Source organism: Rana temporaria, chromosome 2, assembly GCF_905171775.1.
Source record: "Rana temporaria chromosome 2, aRanTem1.1, whole genome shotgun sequence".
Lineage (NCBI taxonomy): Eukaryota > Metazoa > Chordata > Amphibia > Anura > Ranidae > Rana > Rana temporaria.
The window spans coordinates 103,402,481-103,416,976 of NC_053490.1; the positions used below are offsets into that span (position 1 = coordinate 103,402,481).

Consider the following 14,496-nt stretch of genomic DNA (forward strand, 5'->3'; position numbering starts at 1 on the left):
AAGCAAAAGAATACAGGGCGTAAATCAAAGCAATATGTCCAATCTAACTCATGCCAGTAAGGTTAGGTCACTTAGCCTATATAGCATATACAAAAAAAGTATTCCCATAGTGCGGAGAGACAAGTAGACTCAATAAGTGACAAAGAGTATGGACTGCTGAATAATCAAAAATAATATTTATTTTAAATACACAAGGTAAATAGGAGTTGGTAATGCAATCTTCTTTCCCAGATAATGATAGTTACATTTAAGGGAACCATTGGAAAAACAATCCTGGATTGTTATAAACTTACAGGAATGAGGAATGTACTTTGCCATGGAACCCGTTCTAAAAAGCCTTGTGTTTTATGTATCTTTGTTAGTTTTATTTCAAGTGGAGAAAAAAAAGTGAGTTCTGGAAAGAGGCTACAAGTAAATACACTGAATGATTTGTTAAAAAAAAAAAAAATCACCTAAGGGATTTCCAGCTTCTATTGGGAACCAACATGTAGGCAGGTGCATACAAAAGGGCTGTTATATATTTACTTTTTGATAACTGTAAAAACGACATTATGTATGGCTTTGTAAGTACAGTGTGTGACTGCCCCTGGGACTTAAAGATATAATAAGTATTTTCTTCCTGCTTAGTCATGCTGGTCTAAAATGTTCACGTATTCCTGCTTAGGAACATACAAATACAGGAGATCAGCATTGGAAAGGACTGTCAGTCTGTGTGTGTAAGGAGAACAACTTGCGCAGGATGTAGAGACTTTCATTCTACAGGAGACCTTCGGGACAAGCCCAGTCAGGGCTCCAGAGTATGGACTGAGCCACTCATAGATCCTATGCTTATGGGCGCAAATATCTTAAGGTGTGATGCCAGATTTAAGGGTAGGGGCACCAGGGGCAGCACAGTCATGTGTATAATGCAGAACTGTTAAGACAAGTTCATGTTCTGGAAAGACTATTTACCTATTGCAGATGTAATGAAGATTTCCTTAAGTACATTCTAAATTTTTTGCAGAATCACTGCCTGGTTTGAATCTTAGGGACCTGCCCTGAGAGTTACGGAAGAAAGAGAGAGAGAGGCCTTGAGGATTCAAAGCACGGAATTTGGCTTCCTGAAGTATATATAAGTGGAGCTAAAGCAGAGAAGAGACAAGTGAATGACAACTAGGTCACAGGAAACATGACGAGTTATGGCTGGTGAAGTCCTGATAGACGCTTAGCACCACTGGCTTGGGAATCTTTACTCAGTCGGAGTGTCATAACAAAAAGAACAGAAAGAACAGAGAAGATATCTGTAAGGTACAAGAGTATTGTTCATCAAGGGAGAGATCCGCCTTAACACCACTTTATTTGTTTAGGCGTATTTGCCAGACTCTAGAGGCAGACTCTGTCAGACTCTAGGGGCAGGAGTGTGCACTTTCCCATGTCCCCACCTGAACCTGCTCACACACAGGTATGGTAAATATACACACCTGGAATTCTCCATTAACATTTATTTGGAACATCTATGATTGTACGGTAATTTTTTTAAACACCTACTGTGCATACAGCAGCCTGAAACATTGCATCGAGCCCTCCTTCAGGTGAGTCCAGGTTTCCAGAAATGTTTTCTGCACTGACACGCTCTTGAAACAAAGTGAGGTTTGAAGTTAAGGGTAGAACATTACGATAGCTGAAGGGTGGTTGGCAGTGTTCAGTCCGTGTTGGGCATGGGTTCCTCAGCTGGGATTGTACTGTGTTCACATATGGTAACACTGTCTTATCCACAAATGAGCCAAAGCCTATAACAATCAAATGAAATATAAGATAATAAAAAAAAAAATGGTCAACAATCAAGCTAATCTTCACAGCTCTCTACTATTATGTAATAAGTTATAAACAATAAAATAGCAGTTATGCAGCATCCACATTTTTTGTAACTTGTTAGAGATTTATTGGTTATTTATTTTATTGTACTGTTTGTAGTTAAAGAATAATCAACTATAAAACTATAAGTATAAACATATGCATATGAAATTATACAAATCTGCTTAATGGAATATGCAGAATTATTAGATAAAGGCACGAGAATGCGTATCATTCCTGTACTGTAACTGCTTTATTTAGTATTAGTCACATTCCATTTTTCATTGGCCACCTAGGTATGGTGGCCAAATTTGCTAGCTTACTTAAGGCCCCATTCTAACCCATATTTACCCCAACATTTTATAATTCTGATATCTGTCTGTTGTCTTTGTATTTCCTTTTGTATTTCCTTCCCTTTGTGTGAAATACCTGGTGTAACTGCCAATCCCCTTACTTTTCTATTATCCAAGAACTAAATGATATCTTAAACTCCCGCAGAAATTATGCACATAGTCGCATGCACAATCTATTCACACAATCAACCTATTCACACAGTCTATGCACACATCAGATGCCACAACTACTAATGTCCTGGGATCCTCACTTATTTACCATATTCATGTCAATAGACATTTCCCATTGAGGGCTGATGGTAAGAGGTGCCAACAAATGATGAAATACTATAGACATCACAACAGTTACCCCATTCTGTGAAAATCAGCCAGAATGTATAGTGAACCTTTCATGGCCATACTTTTCTCTCATACTCATTTTCCTCATAGTTCAAGCTTGTCATCTTGGTCATACCTATGCGCACGGACTTGGTAAAATTGTATAACACCTGCTGAATGTCACTTCCCAGCTTCTTTACATTCTCCAGATCATCCTTCATTGAATACGACAAGTCCATGAGGTAGTAGAGGTCTATGGGGTAACCCTCTGCACGCTTGAAACGCACTTGAAACTTCTCCTTCTTTCCTGGAATAAAAATAAAAACAAGAAGTGAAAATGCTAAATAATTTCTGTAGATAAGATGGAACTAGAACAATAAAGATGCAAATAAGGATACCCCTTCTGTTTTTAACTAGAAATGTTTTCATTTGTTCTTTCTGTATGGGACATTAGTCATGTGATGCACGTCTCAAAATTGTTAAAAACATCTAGGGGAATTTGAAGACATTGAGGGGAATGGGACAGAGAGAACCTGGAGCAGCTGTACATGGCAACTAATCAGGTAATACCTTTCATTTCCAAAGTTTAAAGTGATTGTAAAGGTTTGCTAATAATAACAAACATGTCATACTTACCTCCTCTGTGCAAGGGTTTTGCACAGAGCGTCCCCGATTCTCCTTTTCTGGGGTCCCCCTGTGGTGCTCCTGGCTCCTCCTCTTCTCAAAAACCCGCACAGAGAGCTGCATTCCATTAGGGCACGCATGCAGGCACCCTCCCGAACCCTGCTGCTGTGTCCATTGACACAGACAGCAGGACTCGGCCCCGCCACTGCCCCTAGTGTCACTGGATTCAGAGCAGTGGGAGCTAATTGCTCCTGCTGCAATCAATCTATCCAATGAGGACCCGAGAAAGTGTCTGGAGCTACTGTGCTTGTCCCCATCGCTGGAAGGGGGGCTCTGGGGGGGGGGGGTGCTGCAGCACAAAAGGTTTTTCACCTTAACGCATAGAATGGATTAAGGTGAAAAACCATGAGGGTTTACAACTCCTTTAACTGAACATGCTAAAGTTCAAAGCACAGCTACTCCAGATTCTGTCTGCTCCAGTCTTGGTAAATTCCCCTGGATGTATTTAAAAATACCTTCTAAATGTCATTTTGAAACCTCTGTTTGTCCTCCAACAATTGTTTATTCTTTATTACTGATGCACGGGTCAGTCTAGATAAACATGCTATCTATATCTAGTTTGTGTGCCTTAAAGTGGTTCTAAAGGTATAAGGTCTTTATCTAAATGTATTCCTAAATTAAAGTTAAAAAAACCTTCCATGAATAGAATAGATTAGCAGTCAGCTTGCCGTCTAGCAACAGACCTCTTCACATTCCTTTCTTCCTTTGCCTATGAGGAGAAGGGGTGTGTGCCTTTCCTCCAATCAGCTGTCTTGGTTGTATGATAATAATTCACTCCTAGTGCTAACCAGGAAGAGAAAAACTTTAACACGAAGAGAACTTTCTAAAGGATATACCAGGCCTGCCCACAGTACACAATGGGATTTATTTACTAAAGCTGGAAGGTGCAAAATCAGGCTCACTTCTGCACAAAAAACAATGAGCTTCCAGGTTTTATTACCAGGCTTAATTGAACAAGCTGGGGTTAGGAGCTCATTGGTTTCTGTGCAGAAGTGAGCCTGATTTTGCACTCTCCAGCTTTAGTAAATAAACCCCATTGTGTACTTAAAAGTGGGGTATGCCTGTATACAGATGAAGACAGTAGATATACATGTAAAACTTATATAGGGAGATTTGTTTAATCTCTGTGTATCATCTGAGACTGTTCACATGACTGAATATATGGAGGATTTACATCCACTTTAAATCTGGGCTCTGAGTAAGCAATGTAAGGACATTCACCTATTTCTCCTTCAACCACTGTGTGGTTATTTTTGCTGTGTGCTTTGGGTCATTGTCATGTTGGAAGGTAAACCTTCTTCTTCCTATTGACAACTTTTTGGCAAAGAGCAGCAGATTTTCCTCAAGAATTTGATGGTATTTTGCCACATCCATTTTCCTTCTATCTTGATAAATGTTCCAGCCCCTGCTGCAGAGAAACACCCCCATAACAGGATATTACCACCCCCATGCTTTACTGTAGGAATGGTGTTATTTGGATGGTGAGCTGTATTGGATTTTCACCAGATATATTGTTTTGGTGTTGAGGCCAAATAAATTAATTTTAGTTCGGTGGCCTCTCCCAAGAAAGCTGTCAATGGGAAGAAGGTTTACCTTCCAACATGACAGTGACCCAAAGCAAACAGCAAAAATGAGTCCTTGCATGGGGTCATACACACTATTACATACAAATTGAAACTCTTAGGCCCTGTACACACGATCAGTCCAAACTGATGAAAACGGAACGGAAGTTCAGTTTCATCGGTCCAAACCGACCGTGTGTAGGCCCCATCAGTCTGTTGTCCTTCGGTCCAAAAATTTAGAACTTGCTTTAAAATCGAACCGATGGACGCCTAACCGATCGGTCAAAACCGATGGTTAGTACGCAAAAGCATCGGTTCCAAACCCGCGCATGCTCAGAATCAAGTCGACGTATGCTTGGAAGCATTGAACTTTGAACTTCATTTTTTTCAGCACGTTGTTGTGTTTTACGTCACCGCGTTGGACTCGGTCGGTTTTTGAACTGATGGTGTGTTTGCACATCAGACCATCAGTCTGCTTCGGTGAACCGATGAAACTGAACTTCAGTCCGTTTTCATCGGTTTGGACTGATCGTGTGTACGAGACCTTAAGGTTTGACCTCATATATCTGAAGACAAAAATCTGCAGAAAATCTAATAGTGCCCAGACTTAAACCCCATTGAAAATCTGTAGAATCCCTTGAAGACTGCAGAACAGAGCAAATAAAAAAACATAATGTAGTTTCTAACCTGATTTTAACCATTTTAAATGTTAGTAAATGAATAATAACGCACATTTTATACATGAAGAATTTGTGATATTCTTTTCCTAGAATGTTAATGCAAAAAGGCGTCCCTCTTTCCTAATTTAAAAAGTTGTAGGCATGTTTTATCCTTCAATAAATCAAAGTTACAGGGTATCATGATATTATGATATCAAGGACTGGGCACCCCAAAACTATGTTAGAAGGCACAGAGCAGCCTTGTTGTTTTAAAGTTCTAGCGTCAGCAATTACATTTTTTTTACAATAGGAGACATAGCGAAAACTTCTGTCCCCACAGCCAGCCATGGCCCCCCTTATAGTATATGGCTATAGACTTAGATGAATGGCCATTAAAGTGGTTCTAAAGTTAAGACTTTTTTTTACCTTAATGCGTTATCTGTATTAAGGTAAAACATTTCCTAGTAGTTATTGTACCTTCCATCTCCATAACCTTTACCTGAGTCCTTTCTCCATCCAGCACTGTGCCTGTCTAGAAGAACGCTATCCTATTCCTCTTCCCATAAGATACTGAGCCAACAGTGGGAGCTATTGGTCAGAGGGAGCAGAGAGCAGGGATGAGCCGGGCTTGGTTCGGGACTCGGAGCATGCCTGCACCAGTGCTCCATAGCAGCCGGCTTGCTATAGGGGGAATTCAGAGAAGGAGAGACCTAGCAGGGGACCCCAGAAGAGGAGGTAAGGGGCCCCTCTGTGCAATACCATTGCACATAAGAGGTCATTTTAGGCAAAAAAAAACAATCAGACTTTATAACCACTTCAACAATCATGCCATAACATTACTTAGCAGGCCACTAATAAATTGGAATCTGCTAATTAGGCCTATCACCCCATCCCAGCCTGTTTTTCCGGACCTGGGTTATACTGTACAACCCATTAAGGCATGTTGTAAATGGCTTAGCAAACGTTAGGCAATATACTGTATATCTTTGTTTGAGTGTTTCTCCTCACAGATGTAGGGTTTACAGCATACAATAATTGTTTTCACAAGCAGCGAAATGTTGAAAAATCCTGTCCGACACCAAAATAAAGTCTATACAATTCATAACCTCTGTAGGGATTAGATTAGGTCAAAAACAATTATTCTAGGCCTTAAGGCCCCTTGGTTTCGCTGATTTAGATCCTGTATTATATACAAAGTTGTATACAAGCATTCAGCAAAGTTATTCATTGATCTCGTCTGTTCCCTGTCTTTGGTATAAGCTCACTATGTGTTGTCTTATTGTATCCCTGATAAATTCTGTAAATGTGTTGAGACCAGTGGCGTAACCAGAGTTATGGGCGCCCGGGGCAAAAAAATAAATTCGCCCCCCCACCCTATATAAACATCCACTTTTTTTTATAGTTACTTATTTTTTTCCCTCTTTTTATGTTTTTTTACACTTTATGTCATTGCTATTACATAGGGGGATACAAATCCCCCTATATAATAGCAAGGGTACACTGACAGGTCCTCTTTATGGAGACATTAGGGGTCTCTAGGACCCCTAATGTCACCTGGGGACCCCAAAAGAAGCTGATGAAGCACAGATCTGCTTCTTCTCTCTGGCTATAGCAGCCAGATGACTGACAGGTGAATGCGGATGTAATACACATCACTTCTGCATTCACAGCCTGGAGGGAGATCAGCAAAGAGGAAGATGCTGGTCTCCCTCCCATCTTACCTCCTGACACCCTCCCGAGCCGGTCCCGGGCCGCAGATGGGGCAGCGGATCCCGGGATTGAAGGTGAGGGGTCAGGAGGGGGGGCGGCGGCAGTACTGGAGGGGGGTAGGGGGGCACGCAGCCAGCACATATACACAATTGGCAGGCTATAGAGCCGCCGATCGTGTATATGTGAAAGTTCAACCAGTAATGGTACTGACCCCCGACACCTGCACTGACCCGACACCTGCACTGACCCGACACCTGCACTGACCAGACACCTACAATGACACTGACCTTGACACTGACCATGATGACACTGACCATGACCATGACACTGACCATAATGACACTGACCATGATGACACTGACCATGATGACACTGACCATGACACTGACCATGATGACACTGACCATGATGACACTGACCATGACACTGACCATGATGACACTGACCATGACACTGACCATGATGACACTGACCATGACACTGACCATGATGACACTGACCATGATGACACTGACCATGATGACACTGACCATGATGACACTGACCATGACACTGACCATGATGACACTGACCATGATGACACTGACCATGATGACACTGACCATGACACTGACCATACTGACCATGATGACACTGCCCACGACACTGACCATGATGACACTGCCCATGACACTGACCATGACACTGACCATACTGACCATGATGACACTGACCATGACACTGACCATACTGACCATGATGACACTGACCATGATGACACTGACCATGACCATGACACTGACCATGATGACACTGACCATGATGACACTCACCATGATGACACTGACCATACTGACCATGATGACACTGACCATACTGACCATGATGACACTGACCATGATGACACTGACCATACTGACCATGATGACACTGACCATGATGACACTGACCATGACACTGACCATGATGACACTGACCATGATGACACTGACCATGATGACACTGACCATGATGACCATGATGACACTGACCATGATGACACTGACCATGATGACACTGACCATGACACTGACCATACTGACCATGCTGACCATGATAACACTGACCATGATGACACTGACCATGACACTGACCATACTGACCATGATGACACTGACCATACTGACCATGATGACACTGACCATGACACTGACCATACTGACCATGATGAAACTGACTATGACAGTAGAAGTCCTGCAATACTCGCAACCCCCCCCCCTCCCCCAGCTTGGTGAAAATCCATCCTCCTCAGAGTCCTCCTTACCTCTCTGTCTGACAGAATTGCTTCAGACTGAGTCCCGACTCTCTCCCCCGCCGGCCGCCAGCGCCATCCACCCGCAGCCCGCTCCATGCGCTCCCTCCACACAGACAGCGCCGTACCGCAGAGCACCAGAGCGGAGGGGAAGACGGCGGCTCACACTTTCAGCACCTGCCGTCTCCCGCCGCCATGTTCAGAGTTTCCCGGCGCTCTGTGATTGGGCGTATGGCGGTCATGTGCGGAGGCGGGACTTCCAGCCCCACTCCTCACATGACCCCCATATGCCCAATCACAGGGCGCTGGAGGACATTAAACATGGTGGCCGCTGGCCGGTCCGGAGTCCGGACATCCGTGTCGGTGACATGGACAATTAAAATTAGGAGGAGGCACGGAAAGTCGCCCCCCTAAATGGCGTGCCTGGGGCCACAGCACCCCCTGCCCCCCCCCCTTGCTACGCCAGTGGTTGAGACGACTTGACTTGTTGCATCTGAGAAGCTTTGCCATAATAAAATAATCAAAAAAAAATATTCTACTAAATGTGGAAGCTCACTGCTATAATTTTAAGACTAAACAGCCCCATTTCATGAAGTGCAGGGTGGGGGGCACATTAATTCTTCTAAGGAATGCTCCTTTTAAGGGTGGGTCATGAGTGGTCTTTTTCAAAATATAAATTTATGCTACACAATAAAATATTAATACTCAAAACATTAAGTCATTTTGAAAACTGTATCTGAAGGAGTGGCAACTGCATGATTGGTCAGATCATTTCTGTCAACACCCTTCCCAGGGTCCAGAAAAGAGGACCTGCATCAGCAGTCAAGAGCTCTCCTCCCACAACTTTTTTTTTTTGAGACCTTTGTCAGAACCAAATAACCCAGGACTTTTGTTACGCATTTTCATTCGTAATCCCCATTTGTTTTGCTGTTGTAATTGTCTTTTTTCTGTTATAAGATATTTTCTGTAAATATTCCAGCCGCTGCAGAGAGCTGCACAAGGCATCATTCTGCCACCGCACCGATCCTCCTCCCTGTCTGGGCCCCTCTGTGTGCCGTACCCCCTACAGGAGGACTGGTGGTCCCCAGTGGCCCTGCACATACCAATCAAGGAACTGGACAATAGTTATAAGAAACTTGGTTCAAACAGGGTGGAAACCCTCATGCAGCCTTTTGGCCCATCTCAAACATAATTTCCAGAGGAAAAAAAACAGACTGCACATTGCAGAAAGTAAACAATGGTTTAATGATTACATCATTGATCGGACGTTGATTGTGCACTTAGTATTCAGTATTTCCTCCTTGCTGAAAACACATCTCCTTGTTGGAGCTTTGACCTTTCAAGCACATGGACAGATATGGTTGAAAATTGCCCATAATGTCTAGCAATAAAGCAGATTTATGAAACAATTTCTGCATATTCATTTAGAAAGAACCCTTCACAGCCATAACATTTGGAGGGGCTCTAAGCGATGAAAGGGTTCAATAATTTTGGCTCTTTAAAACCAAGGTGTAGTGTTTTAAAGAAATCCTGTCGCCTGTCACTGATTGGTTAAAATGTTTAGGAGGAAACAATCAATCAAAAGAGAAAAGGCCAATTTAAAAGAGATCAAGGGATCTGTTCACGGAGGGGAGCTAACATTGTAGTCATCTAGAATTCTAGAAAAGTACCTGAATGAGTGCCCAGTGTAGGGGATGTTGCTAGACTCTGGTTTCCAGGGTACTGTAAGTATCTCAGTCATTTACTGAGTACACCTGGTTTCCTCTGCAATAAACATTTTCTACTAACATGAGTCAACGTTTTCTACAAAGTTGAGTTGCTATTTGTTGTGAGATTTTTTTTATCTTCTACATCTATTCTCACACCCACACTAGCATCTGAATTTTTTATTCTGTTCTTCATAATTACATTGTGTAGATTATTTAGTGAATTAGTATATCTGATGTTTTTCTAGAATGACTGGGTTTCCACCAGACTTACACAAAGTATATATATATATATTTCCCACCTAATTTGTCAATGCCTGTTAACAATAAGAGTATTTATTCTAAGTACACTCTTTTGAACATCGTGTAGTTTATCTTAATTTTTAAAGAAATGTATTACCATTTCTTTTTTTTTTAAAGCAATGATTATACTATTTATCAATTGAAGTGTGTATTGTCTCCACATACTTCAATTGTTTATTGTTCATTTTTATCCATTATTATTTTTTATTCACTCACACGCAGCCCTGTTTAATGTATTCAGACATCTGTGTCCCTCGGACCAACGGTGTGTGTTCACCCACGGCTCTATCCTATGCATTTACAGTAGCCTGGCAATTGATTTACCATGCCGTCAGGCGTACAGCATGTATCATTGCCGCATAGGTGTTCTGTGACCACAGGTGGCACTGTTGCACCAATGTCCCCTTCGACTGATTCACTATACATCTTGCTCAGTTCAAATATGAAATAAATGCCCCCTTCCTCATTGTCATAGTCCTATTCGCGCTAGTCCATTGTCCATTAGCCCGATTTCACATGTCATTCGGCGGTCTACTAGCCGTCACAGCGGCGACTGACACAACCGATGACTCAGGGAAAATGGCGCTGGACACGCTATACACCATCTCACATAGCCGACTTCAACAAAATGGCCGCCGTCATATTCAATTAGTGTGACCTTATTTAAACATAGACCAGCGCTCTAGTCACCATCCCCTGATGAAGTCACGTGACGTGATGAACACGTGTGGGACACTAAGCACTGGCAGCAGCACCTGACGGACGGTAAACGAGCGTGGCGCTCGTAGGATATGTAACCGATACCAGACTGCTATATGTGAGTCTTTTAAGATTGTTTTATGTTTTAATTCAATTGTTTTTATACGGAATCACGCGATGTGCCCCCTTTCTTCTCCTTCCTCCACCCCCTCTGCCTTCGCATGAGCCATTTGCTCCGCGGACATCTAGGGAAGAAAAGTTGTGCAGGAGAATCTAGGGAGACAAGCTCGGCCCTCGTGGAGACAAGCACTCCATCTCTACACAGCGTGTAAGTTGTGTGAGTTTCCATCCATCCTATATAGAGCTCCCCCTTTGTTTTATTTATGTGATACCAGCATCACGCCACATTATCTTTATTATTATATATTTTCCATACATGACCAACTACTGAGACTCACCAGGAAGATCCCCACCAAATGAAAGGCCAGAGCACCCATTTTTGGGGTTGTTGAATGATAACCAGGAGGTAAGCTGCTTGGATCACTAACGGTGTGGGCGCACTCGTTTGGATTTGATTTTCCCGCACATCTTCATTCATTTGGATTTGATTTTTCCGCACATCTTTATTCATCATTGGCTTTGGAACTTTATATTTGGAACTTTATTTTTGATTATTCACTCAGTATGCTTTCTTGCAACAGCACTTTTTGAATTTGATTTTGGTTCTTTTTTTTTTATCTAACTTGGGACTGTCACATATATGTACTGTAGTTTTTTCTCAGTCCTCTTCAGTGATATGCACAGTTTTGTTTAGTTTATGTTGATTTAATCACCACTTTACAACTGCACCTCTACCATTTTTGTGATTTCATTACTGCTCCAGAGACCCACCTGACTTCAACCCCCCCCCTCCCCCCTTTAACCTTAATCCTCCCCCCCCCCCCCTCACCTTCCTCTCTCCCCTGCCCACAGTGGTAATTATTCACAGCGCAGACATCATCACCTTTTGCAAATGATTATACTACATTTGTCTTTTCATTTTAGTCATGTCATAATCATGAAATTACACTTGTGACTGCTTGCTTAACGCGGTTGTAAAGGCAGAAGGTTTTTTACCTTATTGCATAGAATTTAGTAAGGTAAGAGCACCTTCTGCATGCAGCTCCCCACCAGAGCCCCCCTAAATGCATACCTGAGCCTGAGGCCCTCTCTACTCCCTGGCCCCTCTCTGGCTCTCGCTACTGTCAATCAGAGCCAGTGACAAGGCAGTGTGGGGGGGCAAGCAGAGCTCGGGAGCAAGCATGCTTGTGCGCCTCCATAGCAAGTGGCTTGCTATGGAGGCACTTAAGGGAGGCAAAGAGCCAGGAGTGCCAATGGGGGATCCGAGAAGAGGAGGATCAGGGGTGCTCTGTGCAAAACCATTACACATAGCAGATAAATATGACAGGTTCCTCAATTTTTACTTTTGAAAAGCCTCTACACTAGGGTTTTTATTACTAATGAGAAATGCATTCTGAAGTATGAGTTGACGTGTACACGGCTTAGTTACATATATGCAGTATAAGTTGTGATGTAAGTCACAAATTCGCAAGAAGTAATCTCTCATGTGAGTATGTGGCATGGGATTTCCTGGTGTGTGGAATCTAAACTCCAGCTGGTTTTCACTAGAGCCAGAGATGTTGGAGATGATTTTGGCTGTGTGCAAATGCCAAATCACAACCCTCAGTTTCACCATGCTTGAGGTGCAGAGATATAAATAATGTATGTATTTTTATTATTATATATCTAAATTGATAATAATAGAAAATAACAGTTTTTATGTTGTATATTTATGAATTTTAAATGGATAACTCTGATGGTATTTCTAACACTATCAACTGTATATGCTAGGGTTATTGTTAGCCCTGAAGAAAGGGGAAGAAATCTCTGAAATATATTGGACTGTAAATGTGCCCAAACCCTAATGAAGTCTATGATTGCTAAATCAATCTTGTTTTTCTGCCCTTTTTTTAAGGCTAATATGCAAGCCTTTTTGGTATGGATAGCTTGGCACCGTCATGGTGGACGTGTACCAGTGCAAAAAAAAAAATATATTCTTTTAAATGTGGTTCAGTAGGAAGCAGGTATTTAAAAAAAAAGGCAAACTCTACTTGTTACATGTTACACCCGTTCTTCTCTTGCAAATATATGTGCACTTATTATTTTTCTGTAAAGGGTGAACCTATCCTTTAAATAACATTCTAGAGGGGTGCCCTAAACCTGTATGTGAAGAGTTGTGAAAAAAACCTTTAGGCTGGGTTCACACTGTGTGCGGAGCGGCTCACAACAGGAGGTCCGGTGTGTCTCTGTTCACCGTTTCAGGTCTGAATTTTTGGCTGAATTCAGACCTGGAGAGAGTTCAGAGAAGGGCAACAAAACTAGTAAAGGGACTGGAGGACATTAGTTATGAGGAAAGTTTACGAGCACTGAACTTATTTTCTCTGGAGAAGCGAAGCTTGAGAGGGGATATAATATCAATGTACAAATAGCATACTGGTGAGCCCACAATAGGGATAAAACGTTTCTGTGAAAGGGAATTTAATAAGACACACCACCATTCACTAAAATTAGAAGAAAAGAGGTTTAACCTTAAAATGCGTAGAAGGTTCTATACTGTAAGAGCGGCAAGGATATCGAATTCTCTTCCACAGGCAGTGGTTTCAGCAGGGGGCATCGATAATTAAAAAAAACTATTAGATAAGCACCTGAACGACCACAAAATACGGGGATATACAAGGTAATACTGACATAAAATCACACACATAGGTTGGACTTGATGGACTTAATAATATCCACAGTCAAAGTAAAAAAAACAATCTTGTGACCTATAAGTGAATCTCCACCTCCAAATATGCTCAAATCATAAATCATTGGGTGCTCTATAATGTGTGTCTTTGTGATTCTCACCACTTCTAATCACACTGATACTCATCAGACATTAAGACTCAAGTATGGTGTGGATCAGCTTGCAGTAGACTTGTAGACAATGACAATCTCCGGGACTCCCCTTCTCTCCTTTCTATCTGAGCTCTTGGCATGCACTCAGGGAAAAAAAATATGCCCCTCATAGCGCAACTTGTTTTTATTCAAAATAAGTAAAAATCAAGGTACAGGAATAAACTTACAAAGTGCCCGAGCCGACACCCAGTGATTTTAGCCTTGTGTGTGTAGCCGGCTGCTTCCTGCCACATGGAGGTTCACCATGCGTTCTATCCGTCTAAAGTTCCGTCACACGGATGTGACGTCAGAGACCACATAATCTCTCATTTACGCGTTTCTCCATAATAGCGTCATCAGAACGCCTTCTGATTACATACAGGGGTGATCATATGGCCTAATCCCCACATCCCAGGCTCGGTG

General features: G+C 42.2%; 1 protein-coding gene across 1 annotated transcript in view; it reads right to left on the reverse strand.

Moving 5' to 3' along the window:
* Positions 1-14,496, reverse strand: part of ITGB7 (integrin subunit beta 7) — an 89,345-nt gene that overhangs the window by 27,237 nt on the left and 47,612 nt on the right. Inside the window, exons 5-6 of the mRNA XM_040340677.1 lie at positions 2,641-2,811; positions 1,528-1,769 (exon numbers count right to left, since the gene is read on the reverse strand). Of these exons, the coding sequence (XP_040196611.1) occupies positions 1,528-1,769; positions 2,641-2,811 (413 nt within the window). The remainder of the gene's footprint in view (positions 1-1,527; positions 1,770-2,640; positions 2,812-14,496) is intronic.